This window comes from Salvelinus fontinalis, chromosome 2 (genome assembly GCF_029448725.1).
Source record: "Salvelinus fontinalis isolate EN_2023a chromosome 2, ASM2944872v1, whole genome shotgun sequence".
Lineage (NCBI taxonomy): Eukaryota > Metazoa > Chordata > Actinopteri > Salmoniformes > Salmonidae > Salvelinus > Salvelinus fontinalis.
This window is the reverse complement of record NC_074666.1, coordinates 43,404,492-43,430,850: the sequence shown is the minus strand read 5'-3', so window position 1 is coordinate 43,430,850 and position 26,359 is coordinate 43,404,492. Positions and strand designations below refer to the sequence as shown.

The window sequence follows — 26,359 nt, the reverse complement described above, 5'->3', positions numbered from 1 at the left end:
CCATGTGACCTATTTGTTGTAGGTACTAAAATGTATGTGTAACTGATAGGTGCACACACACACACTACATGTTCATGTTTTAAATGTACTGTGTGTAAATTGTAAAGTATTTTGTCTGTAATGTCTTTTTTGTTATGTCGGACCCCTGTAAGACTAGCTGTCACCATTGGCGTCGGCTAATGGGGATCCTAAGAAATCAAATCACATCAAATATATGGTTTCCATGTGTTTGATACCATTCCATTTACTCCATTCCAGCCCTTATGAGCCGTCCTCCCCTAAACAGCCTCCTGTACTAGACACAGCTCAAGTCAAGACAGAAAGGCAGTGGTGCATTCATGGATGCCAAGAGAAGCCAGGCTTCCCCCAAAGCTAAGTCATTTTTGGTTGAGATGGAGATGTGAATCCAACACATAAATGATTAATTTGTAGACAAACTGAAATTAAAGCCATAGGCTAACTAAGTCAGTGGCACAGATGGAACTATCCAAACAGAAGATACAGTATATCTCCTTCAAATGTTGATATTTGGTTGCGTTGACATCCAAACACAATTCAATGTCACTACATATCATTACATTTGAAATCAACGAGCTTGAAACCCTAGGCCTATTGTATTGTCTATTTTTAGTTGAATTCTGGGTTCAATTTAAACAACTGTTGATGACTGCAAATGCTATATAGGCCTAAAAGCATAATTGATGATAAATAAGTGTCACATTTCATTTGCTCTTTGGAATGAATTAGCAATTAATTTTTAGGTAGAGGTCTTTCAGCAATCATTCTCACAATAGCACATTGGTAATAGTCAGTGACAAATATCATAGCTAAACAGTGATGGACTTGGTTAAAACCCTGGATGGTAGACCAAAGGGGAACTGTAAATAGTTCAATTCTCCAGTAGGAAGTGCTGCCCACACTTTCTGATCGTGGATATAACGTTGAAGATCTGATGTTGTTTTAAAGATACAAGTTCAACATATTTTTTACAAGGTTCCTTGATGTTCAAATTTCGTTACCATGACGACCTAGTCCTGTGGTTGAAATTTCACCCTTAAAACAACCGTTTATGTTGATGACTTTTTTCAAATCCAATGTCTTTTCCACGTAGATTCCATGAATAATGTTAAAACAACGTTGAGGTTGTTCCCAGTGGGTTGTGTTGCCTTGATTCAGTCAGCAGAGGAGAAGGGACAAAAAAAACACGTCTGGCACACAGTTTTAGGGTAGCATGTTTATTTGAACTTGCGATTAGCAATGTAGTATTCATCCTACGTGGCTCACAGGAATTCATAAATAAGTAGGCCTATACCGTATTCAAATGAGCCCAAGTCATCAGTGACAATGAAAACTCAATGATAAAACTCCATGTGACAGAATGGGGTGACACACTGATTATTCATTAAATAAAAGTATAAAATAAACAAAACAGTACATGATGGCCTACATGAAATATTAGATCACAGTAAAAAGAAATTATCAAAAGTCTGAAGAGCACTGAATATTCAAACATTATTGGTTGAAATAACAAAAACATTCAAATATACTGCACCCGTAATATTAAGCTACAGTACTAGCATGGCAGAAAAGGTAAATGGCTTTTTTATTCAAATTTGTTAAGTTTACAGGTTATTGTCCTCGAATAATGAGAGAAATGTTCAGTCCAGATTTCCTACATTTAAATTGAACCCATCAATCCTGAATAATCTGTACAAGGTGACATATGGGTAGACAGACAAAATGGCATAAGAACCAAACCCCTTTTAGGCCTGAGGTACAGTGAAGTAAAACATAGCCATGTGAATATCTGATATCAAATCATCTCTGTAAAAAATAGAAAATAAAACTAAAAACGAATCCCTGTATAACTGTGTGGTCAGTATTAGCTTATCATGCTCTGAAAAGAGATCAGTAAGTCAGTTCTTCAACGGGGGTACAGTGGCCCCATACACTAGTATTCAGGCGGCTGCCATTTTGGCTCTGGACAGATCTTAGTGTGCAGGAAGGACAAGGTGAGCTCAGCAAAAGGCAGTAGTTTTATTACATGAGTAAGGTACAATGATTTAGATGGTAATGACCCATGGCTGATTATGAAACAGGGGGGAGCTCATGCAGCTTGGACTGGAGGAGGGGTGGAGGGTTACCAGATTGGAGAGCCCTCTCCGAAGTCTCCGTCAGAGAGCAGCCCATGGCTTTAATTCTTTAAGTGGGACACAGCACTGGAGAAGAAAAATAGATTGATAATTAGGAATACTTCAATCATCGTTATAATAATTATCATCATAATGTCATCACCTAGTCTTTGTCAACTGTGCTAATCAAATTAGCTGAAAAACATTATAATGAGCCTTTTTTTTCTTACAGGCACATTTCAAATTAAATAAGTTCAGACAGGAAATTCACATTAATCTAACCATTTATTAGAAAATAGAAGACAACCCATTACCATTATAATAAACTACAGGCAGTGAGAGAGATATTCCAATCCCCCTGATGGTAACAAAACCAAACGGGTGGAGGCTGGGGTGGTGGTAGGCTAGCAGAAAACAGACAACGCATAGCAGGTGGCAGCAATAGTTGCAGCAGCAACATTAAGCAGCAAAGACATGCCAAGCATACAGCTTAGCTTGGTCCTTTGGTATAGCATGGCGCATGAAATCCCAGGGTAGTGGGTTTGATTCATGGGACCACTCATACGTAAAATGTATGCATGCTTGACTAAGTCACTTTGGATAAAAGCGGCTGCTAAATGGCATATATTTATATCATTATAGTGGAGTCGCAATGCAGCAGCAGATGATGTGTGTGCAGATCTGGTCAATTTAAATAGCCATATTAGGGTAGGAAGTGTTGTTTGAATCCGATTGGTGCAATCTCAGCTGATTCTATTAAACATTCGATATGCAAACGAGTTTCCCATCGGAATCGGCTTCACTTAACTATTATACCAGTGGAATAGGCCCTTTAGGTACCATGTATCAGGCTAGTAAGTAGATGCTGTACTTTCCACTTTTGTTATCTTTACTTGGATAATATAATTGTATTCAATTAGTTATTCCCTTACACTTGGAGTAATACCTATGTAATGTTAAGTGTTTCTAAACCTAATCCAGCATTAGTTACCTTTTAATATGTAGTCAGTTAGCAGTGTAGGCACCTTCTCACTGTCCTCCTTCATGGCGTAAAGAACTGTGGGGAGAAAATGAAAACAAGGTGGTTCTTAGCACTGAGTGTAGTACTGGGCATTGGCACATTTCTGAGCTATGCTACTTGTACAGCTGTGGGACAGAGACTAATCAAATTGAAAATGAATTGAATAATTGAAAATTATGTTTGTGCCCGGGCTAACTGAGCAAAACACATTTTGAGGGTCAATTTGTGTTTCCATCCAATGAACATTTAAACGGAGTTGAACATTTGGGGATGTGGTTGTATGATCAGCTAACCCAAACTAGGAAAACAACCCATTAGCTTAGCATTCAATTACATTATCCCGCCCACTTACTATTGGTGATCATCTGAAGGTCGTCCACAGTTGGAGGAGTTGCTTTCTTCTCATATGGAATTACCGTGTTTAGATACTGAACAACAAAGACAAAAGCGAGACAGTTAGGGAAGCGACGTAGCAGTATTGAAACATTGTAGATTTAACACGTTGCCATACTTGGTGGCTAGGAGCTGTAAATGCTTAAGTGTCTCACCTGTTTGTCTGTCCCTGTGCTGCCAAACGTCTGTCTGATGCCTGTCTGCAGGATGTTGGAGAGGCCCTCCATACTAAAACGCTGGAACACAGACAATCACCAGCTGTGAGTGACAACGACCCTCTGTCACCACAACACAGTAACACTTTCTATGAGACAGCTGTCTTGTGATGCATTCTAAATGCAGTTAACAGTAATCTATGCACTTATAAAGCTTATGAGGAGCTTTTATGAATATAGTATGCATAATAGTGTGTTTTATAATGCATGCAACCTAACAGCATTTGTAAAGGCTGTTAATTTAAAAGGAGCCGTTATGAATGCTTGTGACATTAAAATCAGACATTACCACGTCAATTGTATATAGACTGGCTGTACATCATGATCAGGACTACAGTAATTTACTCCATTCCTACATTGTCATTACTAAACAGATAGAAATACCATGGTATTGGACAGGTAAACACAAGCGTGTCCTTTGCTATGAGTGAAGAGGGGCTGTTAAGTGTTGTTAATTTGTTCCTGGATATGGACAGGCTGGTCTATGCTTTTACTGTATAAGAACCTATGGTCAATTCCTCTGTGAGTACTCTGTTGGTTTTTCTTCCCGTAAGTGCAGTTTATAATAACAACAACAAAAAATGGTGCAGTTAGTTAGGGCCTAATGGCCTCTATGTCCATTATCCATGACGATGTGTGAGGCAGAGAGAGAGAGAAATAGAGAGAAAGAGCGCTGTCTGGCTTGGAAATGCATCCGTATGGACATTAACACAGAGACACTCATGCTTGTGTGTGTGGTGTGTGTGTGTGTGCGTGCGTGCATGCGTGTGACAGACACACACACCACCATCAGCCTATACACTAATACCATTTCCCATACAAACATACCCCCCGCTCATTTATCTCCCTCCCTCAGTGCTTACCTTCATAGGCATAGAGGCGGGCTTGGAGTCTGTGTGGGCATTGGTTGTAGCAGTAGTACCACCAACCACGGTCGTGGTTACCGCGTTACCCTGCAGACTCAGGCCTTTATCGCTCCGGCGCCGGCGCTTGCCCGTGTCCCGTTGCTCCTTCTGGCGGTTCTGCACATCCATGAGGGCCGTGATGAACGTGTTCTTCACCTCCTTCTCAAACTCCAGCTCGTCACGGCGCGCCAGCTGGGTGACCAGCTCCTCGGAGTACTCCATGATGGCCGACTCCACCCGGCACAGCAGCTCCACCAGGGCTGAGCTGGGCATCAGACTTAGGCCTGGAGAAAGAGAGAGGCATGGTCTGGTATGGAGCTACTATACCTTAGCCTGGAGCCCAGATCTGTTTGTTCTGTATAGCCAACTCCTACAGTCGTTGTCACTAACAGATCTGGGACCAGGCTAACTGTACATAGAGGTGAACCGAGATTCAATATTCATAATATTATATACTGTACAAGGGATATCAAATTGCCTCCCTCGAGGGCCAAAGCATTGCTGGTTATCATTATTATCAGGGATTGACTCAGACCTGGCGCATCAGGACGAAGTGAACTCTGGCCAAACAATGACAAACTTCTAGGTAAAAAATAAAACCTGGTCCCGTATTCATAAAGCGTCTCAGAGTAGGAGTGCTGATTTAAGATCAGATATCACAGGTTTTTTTTCAATCGCTTTGGTGCTATTTTCACAAGTACTGTATGTGGTGAATTTTCTAAACTCTTAGTACAAATCTCCGAACTGGTAACACTTGTAAGTCTTATATTGAAAACCTTTTATTGTGCATTCATTTGGTTTAGAGACATCTTTCACCACACAACCATTGATCCAAAATATATGTTTACTGTGAAATAGCAAGCGAAAATCGATTTAAATCACCAAAACATAATGAGAGTATTTTCTGCATGAACAGTAGTTATAAAAAAATAAAAAAACTGTTAATCCAATAGCAAACAAATTGCAAGATACAGGTTTCAAAACGTTTAATTGTTGTATGATACAGTACTGTAAATTACAGTACATAACATTGTTTTCACATTAGTCAATACACCTGCATTACCCATCAAAATTGACTGAAACTCACATTTCCATCATTTCTATCCCACGTGTGATTAAAGTTGGAATTATTGAAGAAATGTTCCACAATCATTGATGCAAAAAATACATGTATTGTTCAGATATAATTACACTGTAGGTGTACTGTAATCAAATTAAATGAATGAAAAAAACAATGTTTAGTAGGAACTAGTTTGCATCAAGCCTGTCTTGAACATTTGGTAGGTTCTCAATGAACATCACAGCAAATGTCTTCATTGTTCATGCACCTGGGGAAAAAGGTTTGGCATGACAAATCCAAGGCTGACATAGGTCTGGATTGATGTCATTGCATGCCTCATCTATAGCCTGAAGGAGGATGGCACACTCATGGCGATGCAATCATAAACCTCCGACTTGTATTTTCATAATGTATTGTATTTTACAGTATTGTATTGTACTTATGTATTGTAGTGGTCCTTTGTGGCTCAGTTAGTAAGCGCATGGCACTAGCAACACCCGAGTTGTGGGTTCTATTCCCATGTACATTAAATGGCATATATTACGATATTACAGTACTGTATTGGCCAATGCATTTTTTGTAAAGCAGTGTGAAAATCCCCCATTAAAAAGACCCCAGCAGCTTCATCTTTTTAGCTATTTAGGGGATGCATTTGTTACATACAGTACATCTCTAAAACTTACTGTAAAGTAAAATCAAAATTATAGTACATTACAGTATATCAAGCTTTATAAGCGTTAATTTTTTATACTTTACAAACATACATGTTCAGTATGTAGTTCTCTGTAGTAGATCTGTAGTAGACAAACCAGTTTAAAACCTATAGGTTTACTAAACGGTTAAGTTGTTATCAATTAAGTAAGAGTAAAATGTATTTTAACAGATGAGAGGACAATTATTTCTAAAGTAATGTGAGTGCTGTATTGTGAAAAGCAATAACTTCATATGAACATGAGCAATGTGAAACATGTATTTCTAGATGAAACAATGATTAAGTTTGGTGAAAAAGTGACTTTATGATTGTGTATGTTGTACTTAGTCAATTAAACATATGCTTAGAGTTTTGAAACAACTGCCTTTTTGATTATCGGTTGTGAAAATATACCATAGTGCATTCGGAAAGTATTCAGACATCTTCACTTTTTCCACATTTTGTTACGTTACAGCCTTATTCTAAAATTGATTAAATAAAAAAAAATCAATCTACACACAATACCATATAACGACCATAGAATTTTTTTTCACATTTATTAAAAATAAAAAGCATAAATACCTTATTTACAAAAGTATTCAGACCCTTTGCTATGAGACTCGAAATTGAGCTCAGGTGCATCCTGTTTCCATACGATCATCCCGGAGATGTTTCTACAACTTAGAGTCCACCTGTGGTAAATTCAAATGATTGGACATGATTTGGAAAGGTGCACACCTATCTATATAAGGTCCCACAGTTGACAGTGCATTTCAGAACAAAAACCAAGCTATGAGGTTGAAGGAATTGTCCGTAGACCTCCGAGGCAGAATTGTGTCGAGGCACAGATCTTGGGAAGGGTACCAAAACATTTCTGCAGCATTGAATGTCCCCAAGAACACAGTGGCCTTCATCATTCTTAAATGGAAGAAGTTTGGAACCACCAAGACTCTTCCTAGAGCTGGCCGCCTGGCCAAACTGAGCAATCAGGGGAGAAGGGCCTTGATCAGGAAGGTGACCAAGAACCCAATGGTCACTCTGACAGATCTCCAGAGCTCCTCTGCGGAGATGGGAGAACTTTCCAGAAAGCCAACCATCTCTGCAGCACTCCACCAATCAGGCCTTTATGGTAGTGGCCAGACGGAAGCAACTCCTCAGTAAAAGGCACATGACAGGCCGCTTGGAGTTTGCCAAAACAAGATTTTCCGGTCTGATGAAACCAAGATTGAACTCTTTGGCCTGAATGCCAAGCGTCACGTCTGGAGGAAACCAGACGCTGCTCATCACCTGGCCAATACCATCCCTACGGTGAAGCATGTTGGTGGCAGCATCATGCTGTTGGGATGTTTATCCGTGGCAGGGACTGGGAGACTAGTCAGGATCGAGGGAAAGATGAACGAAGCAAAGTGCAGAGAGATCCTTGATGAAAACCTGCTGCAGAGCGCTCAGGACCTCAGACTGGGGCGAACAGGACAACGACCCTAAGCACACAGCCAAGACAACGTAGGAGTGGATTCGGGACAAGTCTCTGAATGTCCTTGAGTGGCCCAGTCACAACCTGGACTTGAACCCGATCGAACATCTCTGGAGAGACCTGAAAGTAGGTGTGCAGCAACGATCCCCATCCAACCTGACAGAGCTTGAGTGGATCTGCAGAGAAGAATGGGAGAAACTCCCCAAATACAGGTGTGCCAAGCTTGTAGCGTTCTACCCAAGAAGACTAAAGGCTGTAATCGCTGCCAAAGGTGCTTCAACAAAGTACTGAGTATAGGGTCTGAATACGTATGTACCGGTAAATGTAATATTTATGTTTTTTTTTAAATAAAAATGTCCACAAATTTATAAAAACCTGTTTTTGCTTTGTCATTATGGGGTATTGTGTGTAGATTAAAAAAAATTAAAAAAAATAAAATAAGAATAACGTTGTAACGTAGCACAATGTGGAAAAAGTGAAGGGGTCTGAATACTTTCCGAATGCACAGTACTTTGATTAATTATTATTATTTTATTTTTTTAAGCAATATGGATCCTAGATCATCACTCCTACTTTGAGATACTTTATGAATATGGGCCAAGTACCACTTCAGGTCTCAAGGGGCAGGAATGAAATAGTCCTGCTGTATACAGTACATATAATATAGGGATAGATGACATAAGTGGGATGATATCACTTGTACATCATCCATTAAAATGTTTCATTACCTTGATATTAAATTCTGAGTAGAGTAATTAGCCTTTAACTAGTTTCTGTGACTGTGGATGCTGTCTAATATTACTTATATTTTTGGAAGTAAACCGACTTTGCGTAAAACATATTTAAGATGACACACCCAATTCCAAATACAAAGAAATACTCAAACACATGCAGTGCATCTACACACAGACATATGGATTCACAGACATATACCCAAATGTGCTTCCATAAACACACACACACTAAGCAGGAAACATGTCTCTCATGCAGGGGAGCCACATGGTCACACAATATGTCTTTCCACAGGGAACCATATTGAGTGCGTGCCTTGGCCCTCTGAAACGAGAGACTCATAAAAAAATGCCTGCTGCAGCTTTATCCAGTTATTGACCCTTTTTGCACTACATTCACCATAGAGGCTGAAGACTGATGAAATATCCAGATGTTTACTCAGGTAAACTGACAACACTTCCATATTGTCTGATCTATGACCCCTCACACAATCAAAGTCCTACAAGCAGTGCAATAGCCTGCTGAGCTATAGCCTAGGCATGAAATCAAACAAGTTTACATTTGTCTCTTACAAGGTTATTTATTTCACAATCAATGCTCATAGAGCCAGCACTGCTGTATGAGCACATACGTAACCACTATGAGGTCAAAGGTCACTTTATTTTTACACAGTATTGTCTGAACAGAAAATTAATTTTGGGAAAAGGTGTCTCCAATGACAATGTTAATTGGATGTTGAATTGCTTAAATTGGCACTCTTCTGTTTATTCAACTCCTTGGTTTGTGTGACTTGGTGTTTAACCCTTCAGGCAACATTCGTTTTTGTACACTTACCTTCATAGGAGGGCATGTTGTTATTGGAGGCCTGGGACAGCTGTCTAATCTCCTCCAGAAGGGATGGGCTGGTCTTGGATGAGGAGTGTCCACTCTCTTCCTCGTCCTCCTCCTCGGTCTCACCAGGGTCCGGAGAGTTCTCCATCATCTCAACTATCTCCTCAATGACCTTGGAGAGAGAGGGATCGAGGAAGGGATTGAGGGAAGGTAGATGAATACATACACTTTCACAAATAGCACTTAGAGAATCTATGCATCACCAATAGGTAAACATTCATGGTCGTCAGGCATTCATTATTCATGTGCAGTAGTCCATGAGGTAATGCAGAATGGAGCTACTTGACATACACTACATGACCAAAAGTATGTGGACACCTGCTAGTCAAACATCTCATTCCAAAATCATTCGCATTAATATGGATTTGGTCCCCCTTTTGCTGCTATAACAGCCTCCACTCTTCTGGGAAGCCTTTCCACTAGATGTTGGAACATTCCTAAGGTTACTTGCTTCCATTCAGACACAAGAGCATTCGTGAGGTCGGGCACTGATGTTTGTCGATTAAACCTGGCTCGCAGTCCGTGTTCCAATTTATCCCAAAGGTGTTTGATGGGGATGAGGTCAGGGCTCTGCACAGGCCAGTCAAGTTATTCCATATTGATCTCGACAAACCATTTCTGTATCAACCTCGAATTGTGAACAGGGGCATTGTCATGCTGAAACAGGAAAGGGCCTTCCCCAAACTGTTGCCACAAAATTGGAAGCACAGAATCGTCTAGAATGTCATTGAATGCTGTAGCATTAAGACTTCCCTTCACTGGAACTAAGGGGCCTAGCCCGAACCATGAAAAACAGCCACAGACCATTATTCCTTCTCCACCAAACTTTACAGTTGGCACTATGCATTGGGGCAGGTAGCGTTCTCCTGGTATCCGCCAAACCCAGATTTGTCCGTCGGACTGCCAGATGTTGAAGCATGACTCATCAATCCAGAGAACGTGTTTCCACTGCACCAGAGTCCAATGGCAGTGAGATTTACACCACTCCAGCCAACGCTTGGCATTGCACGTGTTAATTTTAGGTTTGTGTGCGGCTGCTCGGCCATGGAAACCCATTTCTTGAAGCTCCCGGCGAACAGTTATTGTGCTGACGTTGCTTCCAGAGGCAGGTTGGAACTCAGTAATGAGTGTTGCAATCGAGGATAGACGTTTTTTAACGCGCTACACGCTTCAGCACTCCCGTGGTCCCGTTCTGTGAGCTTGTGTGGCCTACCACTTTGCGGCTGAACCATTGTTGCTCTTAGATGTTTCCACTTCACAATAACAGCACTTACAGTTGACCGGGGCAGTTCTAGCAGAGCAGAAATTTGACCAACTGACTTGTTGGAAAGGTGGCATCCTATGACGGTGCCACGTTGAAAGTCACTCAGCTCTTCAGTAAAGCCATTCTACTGCCAATGTTTGTCTATGGAGATTGCATGGCTGTGTGCTCGATTTGTCAGCAACGGGTGTGGCTGAACTAGCCGAATCCACTAACTTAGTATAGTCTTGCAATACTTTTCGCCACTGGCTTTTTTAACCACTGTTATTATATGGGGCTTTAATGTATTCTACTTTCGTATATATTTTTTAAACTGTCTAAATAAGCTAGGAATATACATACAGTCCCTTCAGAAAGTATTCATATCCCTGGACTTATTCCACATTTTGTTGTGTTACAGCCTGAATTCAAAATGTATTAAATATATGTTTTCTCTCACCCATCTACAAACAATAGACCATAATGAAAACATGTTTTTAGAAATGTAAGCTAATTTATTGAAAATGAAATATGGAAATATCTCATTTACATAAGTATTCACACACCTGAGTCAATACATATTAGAAGTACCTTTAGCAGTGATTACATCTGTGAGTCTTTCTGGGGAAGTCTCTAAGAGATTTGCACACCTGGATTGTACCATAGTTGCATATTTATTATTTAAATAATTCTTTAAGCTCTGTCAAGTTGATTGTTGATCATTGCTAGACAGCCATTTTCAAATCTTGCCATAGATTTTCAAGCCGATTTATGTCAAAACTGTAACTAGGCCACTCAGGAACATTCAATGTTGTCTTGGTAAGCATATCCAGTGTAGATTTGGCATTGTGTTTTAGGTTATTGTCTTGCTGAAAGGTGAATTTTCTGCCAGTGTCTGTTGGAAAGCAGACTGAACCTGGTTTTCCTCTAGGATTTTGCCTATGCTTAGCTCTATTCTGTTTCCTTTTAGCAACCCCCCCCCCCCCCAAAAAAAATGAAGATGACAAGCGTACCCCTACCATAAAGCAGCCACCACCATGCTTGAAAATATGAAGAGTGGTACTCAGTGATGTGTTGTGTTAGATTTGCCCCAAACATAACGCTTTGTACTCAGGACATAAATGTAATTGCTTTGCAATATTTTTTGCAGTTTTACTTTAGTGCCTTGTTGCAAACAGGATGCATGTTTTGGAATATTTGTATTCTGTACAGGCTTCCTTCTTTTCACTCTGTCGTTTAGGTTAGTATTTTGGAGTAACTACAATGTTGTTGATCCATCCTCAGTTTTCTCCTATCACAGCCATTAAACTCTCTAACTGTTTTAAAGTCACCATTGGCCTCATGGTGAAATCCTTGAGTGGTTTCCTTCCTCTCTGGCAACTGAGTTAGGAAGGCCGCCTGCATCTTTGCAGTGACTGGGTGTATTGAAACACCATCCAAAGTGTAATTAATAACTTCACCATGCTCAAAGGGATATTCAATGTCTGCTTTTAGTTTTTTTTACCCATCTACCAATAGGTGCCCTTCTTTGCGAGGCATTGGAAAACCTCCCTGGTCTTTGTGGCTAAATCTGTGTTTGAAATTCACTGCTCAGCTGAGAGACCTTACAGATATTTGTATGCGTGGGGTACAGAGATGAGGCAGTCATTCAAAAATCATGTTAAACACTATTATTGCACACAGAGCGAGTCCATGAAACGTATGTGACTTGTTAAGCAGATTTTTACTCCTGAACTTAATTAGGCTTGCCATAACAAAGGGATTGAATACTTATTGACATTTAAGTGTTTACTTTTTTTGAAATGTATAAGAATTTGTTAAAAACATTATTCCACTTGAACATTATGGGATATTGTGTGAAGGCCAGGGTGTAACACAACAAAATGTGGAAAAAGTCAAGGGGTGGCAATACTTTCTGAAGGCACTGTAACTGGAAGTACAACCAAGTTGTTTGTATAACAGAAAGTACATGTGTCTTTAGTCACCTGATCAGCAGTGATAAGAGGCTCCTCACTCAGGCAATTGGCATTGTCGTTCTTCTCGTTCATCTCCTCCTCCTCTTTTTCATGAATCTGGAGAATGCGAGAGAGAACGAATGAAACCATGGAAACCCCTTCAGCCACATTAGTGGAATCTTAACTTCTTAGTATTAGAAATAGAAACCATGGAAACAAGGTTTACCCCCACTGGTGTTAGCGTTAGCATCTTAGCATGCGTAAAATAAGATTACAGAAAAGCCATTCACCCATACTGAATTTAGCTTTAGCATATTAGCATTTGCGTTTGGGGAGCTAATGAACATTCCCCAAATTTGAACCCATCATTCCCTTCTCTGCTCTTCATCTGAAAATAACATTTCTGCCCCTCGAGTTGGGAAGCCATCTTGAAAGTGTTTGGGTTGTCCTTAGTCACATTCAAATTGCCATAATTCTATCTATTGACTGTTTGTTTTCTACTTCCCTCTAAAAAAAATATTGCTTTTGATGCTCATTGTTCTTATGCCGTTGGCCTCAACCAAGTTAATCCCTGCAAGGATATCAATCAGCAATAAACTAAACCGGGGACATAGAAGACTATGTGGACTGCTTTTTCACTGTCTGTAGAGTCTCTTATAGCTTCTGCTGGAGACTGTGTGTCTGCGTATTGGCCCTGACCCAGCCCTGAGCCTTGGCCCTGACTCTTTGAGTGCCTGCAGTTGCATGTGAGAGCAGATTAGGGGAGGAGAGGGCGAGAGGGTGTAGGAGGAGGAGGGTGGTTGACTGATACTGAGTAGCAGGCAGTCAAGGCAGCTCAGCCTTGATTTTTGGTGTCAGGTCAGGTGACGTCAGCGCCACAACCTCAAGGCATGAATGACATCCAGTCAGCCAGCCAGCCAGCCAGCCAGCCAGCCAGCCATCCAGCACACTCTAGCTAGCATTCTTTCTAAGACGTTGCTCAGTTACAGCACGTCCTCACACATTGCCTCCCTACAGAACACACTAGTCAGTCACACATGAAAGAGGTGAGGTTTTGAGCAGAAAAGCCTATTCCTTGCTCTAGAATCCAATTGTTCTGAAATCCATTCAAATAAAGAAAAATGCAATTCCAAGATAGCCTTTCAAACTCTTGTCTCAAAATGTTTCAGGTCTTTCCAGGTGAGAAGGGAGAGAAAGACGATTTTTCAAAACGACCTTAAATTATAATAAAGTATATTAGAAAGTGTTACCTCCTGGTCGGAGAGGTTGCCGTTGAATCCCTCTGAGTTGGGGTCGTCCCAGCTGGAGACAGAGGAAGGGACGTAGTTATCCGTCAGCGCATCCCACACACTGAAACATGGACAACACAAACACACATTCAGTCACTGCAACACAACAGAAGTACACAGTACAAATGCAACCAAAAAAAAAAAAACTGATGCAAACACACAACCACCAACATTGTAACAGGTCATCTCATACACTGCAACACAAGACAAACACACAACCACCAACATTGTAACAGGTCATCTCATACACTGCAACACAAGACAAACACACAACCACCAACATTGTAACAGGTCATCTCATACACTGCAACACAAGACAGACACACAGCCACCAACATTGTAACAGGTCATCTCATACACTGCAACACAAGACAAACACACAGCCACCGACGCTGGAAAGATCAGGACATTCACAACAAAGCACAATACACTATCAGTCCTCGAAGCTGCAACTATTTGGAAATGGGCTTTTTGTTTGGCACAGAAGCCTAATCCCAAATCCAGTGCCGGTTTGTGATTTAAAGAATTGAGGAGGATGATGGATTACATAAGAGGACCATCTTTCTCTTCCTCTCTAGATGACCTTCCTCTACCCAAATCATATTTGATAGAAATTATCAATTGTATGTCTGCAGCCATTTCCTTCTATTAGTGTTCCGTTGACCATTTGCAGATAGTGAATTCAGAGGAGATGTTCACATGACATATTTGTGCTTTGTTCCCAATTCTGTCCCTCAACTTGCCAACATAATACATAACATCAAAATGCACATCATAATCCTCCGTATTGCACTCCAGGCTGCAATGCACACTGTCAACTAACAATTAAAGAAAAGCCCACAGTTTACACATTTTTTAAAGGTGTCCAATGTGAAGAAGTATAGATAAAAACAGCCCCTTACAGCATTGTGCAGGTCCTCCTCGAACTATAAGCACCTCAGTCCAATCAAGGCTGCAGCCTTGTGAAAATGACCAGAGTAGAACTCTCCCTTTGTTTCCGCTTTCTTTGTTTTACACCCAGCTTGGCATGGCACCCACACCCTACCCTCCTCTTAGTGGCACAGCCCAGCCATGCACCAAACAGGAAACAAGCAGCCATTCATAGGGACTCGTGACCTCACAGGTCATGCCTGTTGTGTTGTCCACAACACACACACATACACACCTCTCCATCTGCAAAACAGGAACTAACTGGTACAGCACCGTCCCATATTATTGCAAACCTTTAGTTAATCTGGAACTTAGATTTAACCAACCGTTCCACCAACTGTGTCGCATAACATAAAGGATCTATCAAGCATACAACAGATAAATGTGTCTATGTTCCTTGCGTCACTACATGGATAGTGATGGGGTAACCAATTTCATGACATTCAAATCAGAAAGATCATATGATGCGGTTTCTAACTCTGTGGTGTACTGTAGAATGGATAAGCAAAACGTAATTTAGGCACGCCCACATGCTAACAATAGCATCCCCAACATACATCTTTGTATGCCATTGTAATATTATATCATAATGAATTCTGAATATGAATCAATAGGCATACCCAAGGTCACACACAACAAAGTTATTCTTAGCAAGAGGGTTTATTTCCACCCAATGTGAGAATGTCTGCGTTTTCTCCTCAGAGGCTGTTGGCGAATGGGAGTTCTGGTTGCCTGCTGGTAGAGGCAGGAGACAGACCAACAGAGGAACAAGAGAGTACAAAAATACATTGAATAATTCAAGGCCTATCCCGACTGTGGACTGCTGGGGTGTGTTGTTGTGGTTTTTGCTGGTGGGCGATTTGGTCGCTGTGAGGTAGGCTGAGTAACAGCTTCCCCGTTGGTCATCATAGGATCTGAGAGTTGGGTCATGAGATATGCAGTGGTATCGTTTGAACAAGGTTAAATAATGACATACAGTGAGCCCTGAAGGTATTGGTGACACACTTTTGGATTTTCATCCATATTGGATGAACCATTTAGAAATTACAGCACTGTTTGTACATAGTCTTCCCATTTTAGGAGACCAAAAGTATTGGGACAAATTCACTTATATGTGTATTAAAGTAGTCAAAAGTATTTGGTTCCATATTCTTAGCACGCAATGTCTGCATCACGTATGTGACTCTATAAAACTTGATAATAAATAATTCTGTGTCCCATACAAATGAATGGTGAATAATGTATTGTGTCATTTGGAGTCAGTTTTATTGTAAATAAGAATAACATATGTTCCTAAACACTTCTACATTAATGTGAATGCTACCATGATTATGGATAGTCCTGAATGAATTGTGAGTAATGATGAGTGAGAAAGTTAGACACTCAAATATCATACCCCCACAAAAAATGCTAACCTCCTCTATTACTGTAATGGTGAGAGATTTGTGCGTCTAACTTTCTCACTCATCATTATTCACGATTCATTCAGGACTATCCATAATCATGGTAGCATTCACATTATTGTAGAAGTGTTTAGAAACATATTTGATTCTTATTTACAATCAAAATTATTCCAAATGACACAATATATTATTTACCACTAATTTCTAGTGGCTCAAAATTCTGAAATCTGAAACACAATCACAACAAACAGCAAATGCATCCAACAAGTTTGTAGAGTGACAAGCTTGATGTAATAATTGTCTGCTAGGAATATGGGAACAAATATTAATCTTTTGACTACTTTAATCTTTTGACTACTTTAATACACATAAGTGAATTTGTACCATTACTTTTGGTCCTGTAAAATGGGGGACTATGTACAAAATGTGCTGTAATTTCTAAATGGTTCACCCGATATGTATGAAAATACCATCAAATTAAGTCTGCACTCTAACCGCATAGTCATTGTGTCATTTCAAATCCAAAAGTGTACCAGAACCAAAACAACAAAAAATGTGTCACTGTCCCAATACTTTCTGAGCTCACTGTAGTACTGGTATATCAGCCAATGCTCTGTTTAACTGATAGCTGTGATGCCTTGTGGGATTATTTCTGAACTGCTATGAATGCATCGGTGTAGTGTTCATAGCTGCTCGTTTCACACCAAACCAAGATTTTACATGCTCTGATTGCAGTAAATGGTGTGCCTTACGAATGGGACCGTATAGCCACAAAAGTATGCAATTTGAAGACAGAAGAGGAAGACATCATCAGACATGATGTACTACCTAAACAAGCAAGCATTGACCAATGCTTTTCTCAGAAGATTGCTACAATGGATGAGCCATGTTATCAAAAATAATACAGGGGTGCATTGTACAACCCAAAAGGCAAGCAGCTGAAGCAAAACAAATCGCTCCCCCGTGATACACCATTTGTATCTTTAGCTCATATCTCAAAACAACATATTATATTTGCTGAAGTCAGACTTAAGCTTCAAAAACACAACGGTGGTGGCCGACACTCACTCCTCATCCTGCAGCCGCTCCTCGTCCTCCTCAGTGTGGGACTGGTTGCGCACAGGGGCCAGGCCCTCCGTCTTGGTGTTGTAGTTGTGGAAACAGACATTCAGCTTCTCGTCAAACTCATTGACCAGGTCCTCCATGGACTTGAAGCTCATCATCTCTGAGAAGTTCTCCAGTTCGGAGAAGTCCTCGCGGGTGATGGGAGCCAGGGGGGCCATTGGGGCCAGGGGGATGGTGCTGTAGGGGGGGCGGCTGAGGGGCACAGCCCGATCCATGTCCTCTACCCGGCAGGGCCGGAGGTCTTCGAACTCCTCATCCAGGCACACAAGGGGAGCCTCCATGGTGGGTGTCTCCAGTCACAAGTCAACGAGAAAGGAGCCCTAGGAGAGTGAAGGAAGGGAAATTAGAAAACATGGACTTTACAGGGGGCTGCTTTTTTCAATTCACGTCATTAGATCAGGGTTTTGTCATCCATCCCAAAGAGGTGCACATTAAACACTGTCAGTACCAGTGACCCAGAAAAGACAACGCATGTCTGGGTCCCAGCCCAGGCACCAGTATTTCAGGTCTCAGGAAGGCAGCAGTGATGCTAATTCGGGTATCTGCTACATCAGCACTCGCACATATGATTATAAAAAACAAAGGCTTGGTGATTAGTTGAATCAGGTGCTGGGCTAGAGTAAAAATACTTGATTACATGCTAAATTCACACATAATATATTTTTATGGCATCTCAGGTATCTTGAGTAATTTCAATTGGACATTTATGTGGCAGCAACTCTATAATGGCAAAGTCCCTCCCCCAAAAAAGAGGAAAGAACCAGTCCCATAGGAAGAGAAAATGGTAGTTGAGATTCCTGGTTAACTGTAGTTAACTAAGTAATACTGGTGGAATTTAATTGATGAGGAAAGGAATTCAGGGACAGCCAGTCATTATAGAGACAATACCGTGGCTACCCATAATGTTTTCTAACTTGTCTTAAGAGTGACACTCAACAAAATAAATAGCTAAGCAAGCCCTACATTTTGATAATGTGCTAATTATAGATTTATCACTGTGGCAAATTCTGTGTCACAACAAAATGGTACTAAGCACCATCAAACTTGGAGAATATTGTTCAAGTCGGACACTTACCAAATTTTGCACAAATCCTAAACACTTAAATCTATATGAGGTCATATACTGTAGCCAGTGGTGGGAAAAGTACTCAATTGTCATACTTGAGTAAAAGTAAAGATACCATAATAGAAAATTACTCAAGTAAATTGAAAGTCACCCAGTAAAATACTACTAAAGTAAAAGTCTAAAAGTATTAGGTTAAAAATGTACTTAACTATCAAAAGTAAATTTAATCGCTAAAATATACTTAAGTACCAAAAGTAAAAGTACAAGTTTAAATAATAAAAAAATCCTTATGTTAAGCAAACCAGATGGCATGATTTTCTTGTTTTTTAAACGTACGGAGAGCCAGGGGCACACTCCAACACTTAGACATAATTTACAAATGAAGCATTTGTGTTTAGTGAGTCCGCCAGATCAGAGGCAGTAGGGATGACCAGGGATGTCCTCTTGATAAGTGTGTGAATTAGACCATTTTCCTGTCCTGCTAAGCAAACATCCTGAGACTGCATTTATTGTAGCTAAGGGATTATAACAAAGCTAACCTGAGAACAAGACTTCCTAAATTCTATCAGCATATCGAATGCGCGACACGAGCTAGTTGCATTCTGGATCATTGCTACTCTAACTTCCGTGATGCATAGTAAGCCCTCCCCCGCCCTGCCAGCGGCAAATCTGACCATGACTCCATTTTGTTGCTCCCAGCCTATAGACAGAAACTAAAACAGGAAACACCCGTGCTCAGGTCTATCCAACGCTGGTCTGACCAATGGGATTCCACGCTTCAAGATTGCCTCGATCACATGGAGTGGGATATGTTCCGGATAGACTCAGGCAATAATATTGATGTATACGCTGACTCGGTGAGCGAGTCTATTAGCAAGTGCATCGGAGATGTCGTACGCACTGTGACTATTAAAACATTTCAACCAGAAACCGTGGATTGACGGCAGCATTCGCACAAAACTGAAAGCGCGGACCACTGCTTTTAATCAGGGCAAGGCCACTGGAAACATAACCGAAAACAAACAGTGCAGCTATTCCTTCCACAAGGCAATCAAACAAGCAAAGCGTCAGTATAGAGACAAAGTAGAGTCACAATTCAACGGCTCAAACACGAGACCTATGTCTACAGTAAATAACGGATTACAAAAAGAAAACCAGCCCCGTCGCGGACATCAACGTCTTTCTCCCAGACATTTTAAACAACTTCTTTGCTCGCTTTGAGGACAATACAGTGCCACTGACACGGCCCGCTACCAAAGCCTGTGGGCTCTCCTTCTCCGTAGCCAACGTGAGTAAAACATTTAAACGTGTGAACCCTCGCAAGGCTGCCGGCCCAGACGGCATCCCTAGCCGCATCTTCAGAGCATGCACAGACCAGATATATTCAAGCAATCCCTATGCTTTGAGAGACTAGTCAAGGATCATATCACCTCCACCCTACCTGATACCCTAGACCCACTTCAATTTGCTTACCGCCCCAATAGCCATCACACTGCCCTATCCCATCTGGACAAGAGGAATACCTATGTAAGAATGCTGTTCATTGACTACAGCTCAGCATTTAACACCATAGTATCCTCCAAACCCTGGGTCTCGACCCCGCCCTGTGCAACTGGGTCCTGGACTTTCTGACGGGCCGCCCCCAGGTGGTGAAGGTAGGAAACAACATATCCACCCCGCTGATCCTCAACACTGGGGCCCCACAAGGGTGCGTTCTGAGCCCTCTCCTGTAGTCCCTGTTCACCCATTACTGCGTGGCCATGCACACTTCTAACTCAATCATCAAGTTTGCAGACGACACTACAGTGATAGGCTTGATTACCAACAACGACAAGACGGCCTACAGGGAGGAGGTGAGGGCCCTTGGAGTGTGGTGTCAGGAAAATAACCTCTCACTCAACGCCAACAAAACAAAGGAGATGATCGTGGACTTCAGGAAACAGCAGAGGGAGCACCCCCCTATCCACATCGACGGGACAGTAGTGGAGAAGGTGGTAAGTTTTAAGTTCCTCAGCATACACATCACGGACAAACTGAAATGGTCCACCCACACAGACAGCGTGGTGAAGAAGGCGCAACAGCGCCTCTTCAACCTCAGGAGGTTAAAGAAATTTGGCTTGTCACCTAAAACACTCACAAACTTTTACAGATGCACAATCGAGAGCATCCTGTCAGGCTGTATCACCGCCTGGTATAGCAACTGCACCGTCCTCAACCGCAAGACTCTCCAGAGGGTAGTGCGGTCCGCACAACGCATCCCCGGGGGCAAACTACCTGCCCTCCAGGACACCTACAGCACCCGATGTCACAGGAAGGCCAAAAAGATAATCAAGGACAACAACCAACCAAGCGACTGCCTGTTCACCCCGCTATCATCCAGAAGGCGAGGTCAGTACAGGTGCATCAAAGCTGGGACCGAGAGACTGAAACAGCTTCTATCTCAAGACCATCAGACTGTTAAACAGCCATCACTAACATAGAGAGGCTGCTGCCAACATACAGACTCACATCTCTGGCCACTTTAATAAATTGACTTAATAAAGGTATCACTAGTCACTTTAAATAACGGCACGTTAATAATGTTTACATATCCTACATTACTCATCTCATATGTATATACTGTATTCTATACCATCTACTGCATCTTGCCTATCCCGCACGGTCATCGCTCATCCATATATTTATATGTACATATTGTTATTCATCTCTTTACATTTGTGTGTATAAGGTAGTTGTTGTAAATTTGTTAGATTGCTTGTTAGATATTACTACATTTTCGGAACTAGAAGCACAAGCATTTCGCTACACTCGCATTAACATCTGCTAACCATGTGTATGTGACCAATACAATGCGATTTGATTCAAAATGTAACCAGTACTTTTGGGAGTCAGGGGAAATTATTTTCATTAGGAATGTGGTGACTAAAAGTAAAAGTTGTCAAAAATATAAGTAGTAAAGTAAACTACAGACACCCCAAAAAACTACTTAAGTAGTAGTTTAAAGTATTTTTACTTAAGAAGTTTACACCACTGACTGTTGCTATAATAAATCAGTCATCCCCAATGGTGAATTACTCTGTATGTAATTATTGTTCTTAATAACTATCCTGGAAAGTACAGAGTGATCTGTATGAAATTACTAAGAACTATTGATTGTTGTAGATCATGGATTCTTGTAGATAATAGATAATGAAGCAAGAACTGTTGGATAAAAGCTGTGTTTGAGTCCAAGTTCTGACGCAGTGCAATTACAAGAGTGAGGGCTAAATGTACTCAAGCTTTTCCTGGATCTTCGCCTGTATCCAGGGAGTGGAGTGGAGAGGAACCAATTTAAAACAAGCTTGTGTAAGCGTCTTCCTCTCTCTCCATCACATTACTCAGCAAAGTGCCGCTTCATCAAAAGCCAGATATTATTCCTCTCCTCTCTCTCCGTTTGTCTCTTATTTCCGTCATACCCACCCTTATTTTCTGCAGAGAAGACTCTGGGTTTGTATTGATATAGCATCCCAGAGTATGAGTGCTGATATAGGATCAGTTTGGCCTTTTAAATCATAATGAATGAGATTATATGGACAGAGGGGATCTGATCCTCAGCACTCCTCCTCTGAGATGCTTTGTAAAAATGGGCGCTGATCATGTCTAATTGACATGAAATGCACAGTCCAGGAAATGACTACAAGTCCCACAATCCCTTCCAACAGAGACGACGATGAATCATCCCGTCTCCATTATTTGACTGACAACTGGCATTTGAAAACACACAATGCATGTATGGAAATGTGACATGCGCTCTGGCACATTGCATGTGTATTATTGGTAAAACATTGTCCATTGTTCCTTCAAATTAATTATTAGGCAACTAAAGTTAAGTGTCAATGTCATCTTAGTCATGTTGTTAGAGATATTTGCAGCTTTTTATGGCTACAAAAGAAGCTTTTAGCTTTTGTTTGTTCCTAGACCATATGCTAATGGCCATCTTGCAGGTGGATACAAAGAAAATACTGAAAACAGGAGAACATCCTTTTGTTCTGGTAGACGAGTGAAATCATGACAGCAGCCTGAGAGTGACAATATGGATGTGTGTGTGTGTTTGTGTATGTGAATGTACTGTATGTGCATGAGTGTATGCACTCGTGTGTGACGTTTGACCTTCACCTTAACCAATGGACCCAGGTGTATGGCTGTGTTACCCTCCCACTGTTTCGCTCCCTGCCAGAGGCCAAAAACACCCACAAACCACCAGTACCAAAAACAACCAATCATAGAACCTCATCAGAGGTCATTTAAAGATACACTATGCAGAAATTTTTCCACGGCTGGCCATGCTTTCCACCTGGCTACCCCTACCCCGGACAACAGCACTGCCCTCCCCTCTGCTACTCGCCCAAGCCTTCCCCATTTCTCTTTCTCCCAAATTCAGTCAGCTGATGTTCTTAATGAGCTGCAAAATCTGGACCCTTACAAATCAGCCGGGCTAGATAATCTGGACCCTTTCTTTCTAAAACTATCTGCTGAAATTGTTGCCACCCCTATTACTAGCCTCTTCAACCTCTCTTTCGTGTCGTCTGAGATCCCCAAAGATTGGAAAGCAGCTGCGGTTATCCCCCTCTTCAAAGGGGGGGACACCCTTGACCCTAACTGCTACAGACCTATATCTATCCTACCCTGCCTTTCTAAGGTCTTCGAAAGCCAAGTCAACAAACAGATTACCGACCATTTCGAATCACACCACACCTTCTCCGCTATGCAATCTGGTTTCAGAGCTGGTCATGGGTGCACCTCAGCCACGCTCAAGGTCATAAACGATATCGTAACCGCCATCGATAGGAAACAATACTGTGCAGCCGTATTCATTGACCTGGCCAAGGCTTTTGACTCTGTCAATCACCACATCCTCATTGGCAGACTCGACAGCCTTGGTTTCTCTAATGATTGCCTCGCCTGGTTCACCAACTACTTCTCTGATAGAGTTCAGTGTGTCAAATCGGAGGGTCTGTTGTCCGGGCCTCTGGCAGTCTCTATGGGGGTGCCACAGGGTTCAATTCTTGGACCGACTCTCTTCTCTGTTTACATCAATGATGTCGCTCTTGCTGCTGGTGATTCTCTGATCCACCTCTACGCAGACGACACTATTCTGTATACTTCTGGCCCTTCTTTTGACACTGTGTTAACAACCCTCCAGGCGAGCTTCAATGCCATACAACTCTCCTTCCGTGGCCTCCAACTGCTCTTAAATACAAGTAAAACCAAATGCATGCTCTTCAACCGATCGCTGCCTGCTCCTGCCCGCCTGTCCAACATCACTACTTTGGACGGCTCTGACTTAGAATATGTGGACAACTACAAATACCTAGGTGTCTGGTTAGACTGTAAACTCTCCTTCCAGACCCACATCAAACATCTCCAATCCAAAGTCAAATCTAGAATTGGCTTCCTATTCCGCAACAAAGCATCCTTTACTCATGCTGCCAAACATACCCTTGTAAAACTGACCATCCTACCAATCCTCGACTTCGGTGATGTCATTTACAAAATAGCCTCCAAAACCCTACTCAATAAATTGGATGCAGTCTATCACAGTGCCATCCGTTTTGTCACCAAAGCCCCATATACTACCCACCACTGCGACCTGTACACTCTCGTTGGCTGGCCCTCGCTTCATACTCGTCGCCAAACCCATTGGTTCCAGGTCATCTACAAGACCCTGCTAGGTAAAGTCCCCCCTTATCTCAGCTCGCTGGTCACCATAGCAGCACCTACCCGTAGCACGCGCTCCAGCAGGTATATCTCTCTAGTCGCCCCCAAAACCAATTCTTCCTTTGGACGCCTCTCCTTCCAGTTCTCTGCTGCCAATGACTGGAACGAACTACAAAAATCTCTGAAACTGGAAACACCTATCTCCCTCACTAGCTTTAAGCACCAGCTGTCAGAGCAGCTCATAGATTACTGCACCTGTACATAACCCATCTACAATTTAGCCCAAACAACTACCTCTTTACCTACTGTATTTATTTATTAATTTATTTTGCTCCTTTGCACCCCATTATTTCTGTCTCTACTTTGCACTTTCTTCCAATGCAAACCAACCATTCCAGTGTTTTTTTTTTTAGTTTTTATTTTACCTGCTGTGTTGTACTCACTTCGCCTCCATGGCCTTTTTATATTTTTATTTATTTATACATATATCTGTTTGCCTTCACCTCCCTTATCTCACCTCACTTGCTCACATTGTATATAGACTTATTTTTTTATCTTTTTCACTGTATTATATGTTTGTTTTTACTCCATGTGTAACTATGTGTTGTTGTATGTGTCGAACTGCTTTGCTTTATCTTGGCCAGGTCGCAATTGTAAATGAGAACGTGTTCTCAATTTGCCTACCTGGTTAAATAAAGGTTAAATAAATAAAAAATAAATAAAAAAAATTGCTCCGCCATTTCCTGGTTGCAAAAAATAATAATAGTTTGCCTAATTTCAGTTTATGTAACAAAACAAGCAAGCATAGTGTAGAGAATCATTGTACAATCCAGACCGCTGTGAAATATTTTTTCCAGAACCAAAAATATTGTATTTTTAGCTATTTGAAGCTTGTGTACAAAACCGAAAGTAAAAGACGCAAAAATGAAACTTAAGAACAGGAAGCATAGAAATAGCGCACATAGAATGGATCTACCACTTCTTAGACTTGCTTTCAAAGATAATGACAGATTTACAACTCACATTTCTATATGAATTGGGAATGGTCGCTCAAAAGTTACAAAGAGAAAAAAATGGCTGTCCCCATATTAAACTGGCAAAAAATAACTGCTAACACACTGACTGGACAACAAATCAATATTTGTTGCTATGCCAAATCTATTGCCATAATTTAAAATAAATAAAATAAATCAAGCCCATTTTTTATATTGTAGATTTTTCAAAACATATTTGGGTGATTTCAATTCAATTGAAACAGTGATGGGTGGATCATATGGTTGCATTTATCTCAGAACAATACAAACACATGTCCTTTGCTATTCATTTTCATTTGGCTGTGTGGCTGCCTACCGAAGCCTCTCCTGGGGTGAACATGAATATGTTTACATATTTTACTTCCATTGGCTTCATGAGAACATGTTTGTCAGTCCCATTATGGAAGAAGATGGTTTCGGCTAAGATGCAGTATAACAAAATTGAAAGCTACTTTATTCCAACATTCATACCGGCATATAATTTACACAGCATCTTTTGCATTGATATAACAAAAATGAATGCTCGTTCGGTAGGCATGCTGCTATAATAAAAATGGACACCAAGCACTGACTGTATATGTCATCAGTGCTTCTTAGGGTGAAAAACAGGGGGGGAGGGAGAGAAGGAGAGGATGAGAGGACGAAGAGATGAGAGGATGAAGAGATGGAAGACAAGACCATGGTTACATATGAGGGAAGGAGATGGAGGGGGGAGGTGGAGGTAGAGAAGGATAGATAGAACGATAGATTACCTGCAGTAACTGTGCCTCCTGTAATATGGCTTAGAAACAGAGAGACAGTCCCTCCTAGGCGAGGCAGATCTGCAATACGCCACCTTCCTCTGCAAATCCCAACACTGGCCAACCAACAGCAATCACAGTCATTCCAGAGACTGGAGAGAAAAGAAACAGAGAGAAAGAAAAAAAGACAATGGCCGGTGCTGTTCTGTCTGTCCGTTTTCTTCCAGTAGCCCACAGCCCCCTTGCTTATCTCACTCCGCTGGCAGCAGCACGTTGTTTTCCAAACAATACGCAACCTCAGCCTCAACCTTACTTGAGAGAGAGAGCCTGTGCATCGCTCGCTCGCTCTCTACAGCCTGCCTGCGG

At 41.4% G+C, this 26,359-nt stretch overlaps 1 protein-coding gene across 2 annotated transcripts; it reads right to left on the bottom strand.

The window, feature by feature from the left end:
* Positions 1-1,219: 1,219 nt before the first annotated feature.
* LOC129819338 (fasciculation and elongation protein zeta-1-like) lies at positions 1,220-26,359 on the bottom strand. Of its 2 annotated transcripts, none has more exons than XM_055875756.1 (10): positions 26,006-26,359; positions 17,400-17,776; positions 13,960-14,011; positions 12,740-12,826; positions 9,458-9,626; positions 4,625-4,950; positions 3,702-3,782; positions 3,506-3,581; positions 3,124-3,189; positions 1,220-2,219 (listed from the first exon to the last, which is right to left on the bottom strand). In XM_055875756.1, exons 2-10 carry the CDS (start codon positions 17,735-17,737, stop codon positions 2,203-2,205), a joined length of 1,212 nt encoding a protein of 403 aa, XP_055731731.1. In that variant the 5' UTR covers positions 17,738-17,776; positions 26,006-26,359; the 3' UTR covers positions 1,220-2,202. The 2 variants fall into 2 exon arrangements, with proteins under 2 accessions (XP_055731731.1, XP_055731730.1); XM_055875755.1 differs by having other exon boundaries at positions 13,960-14,059; positions 26,006-26,358.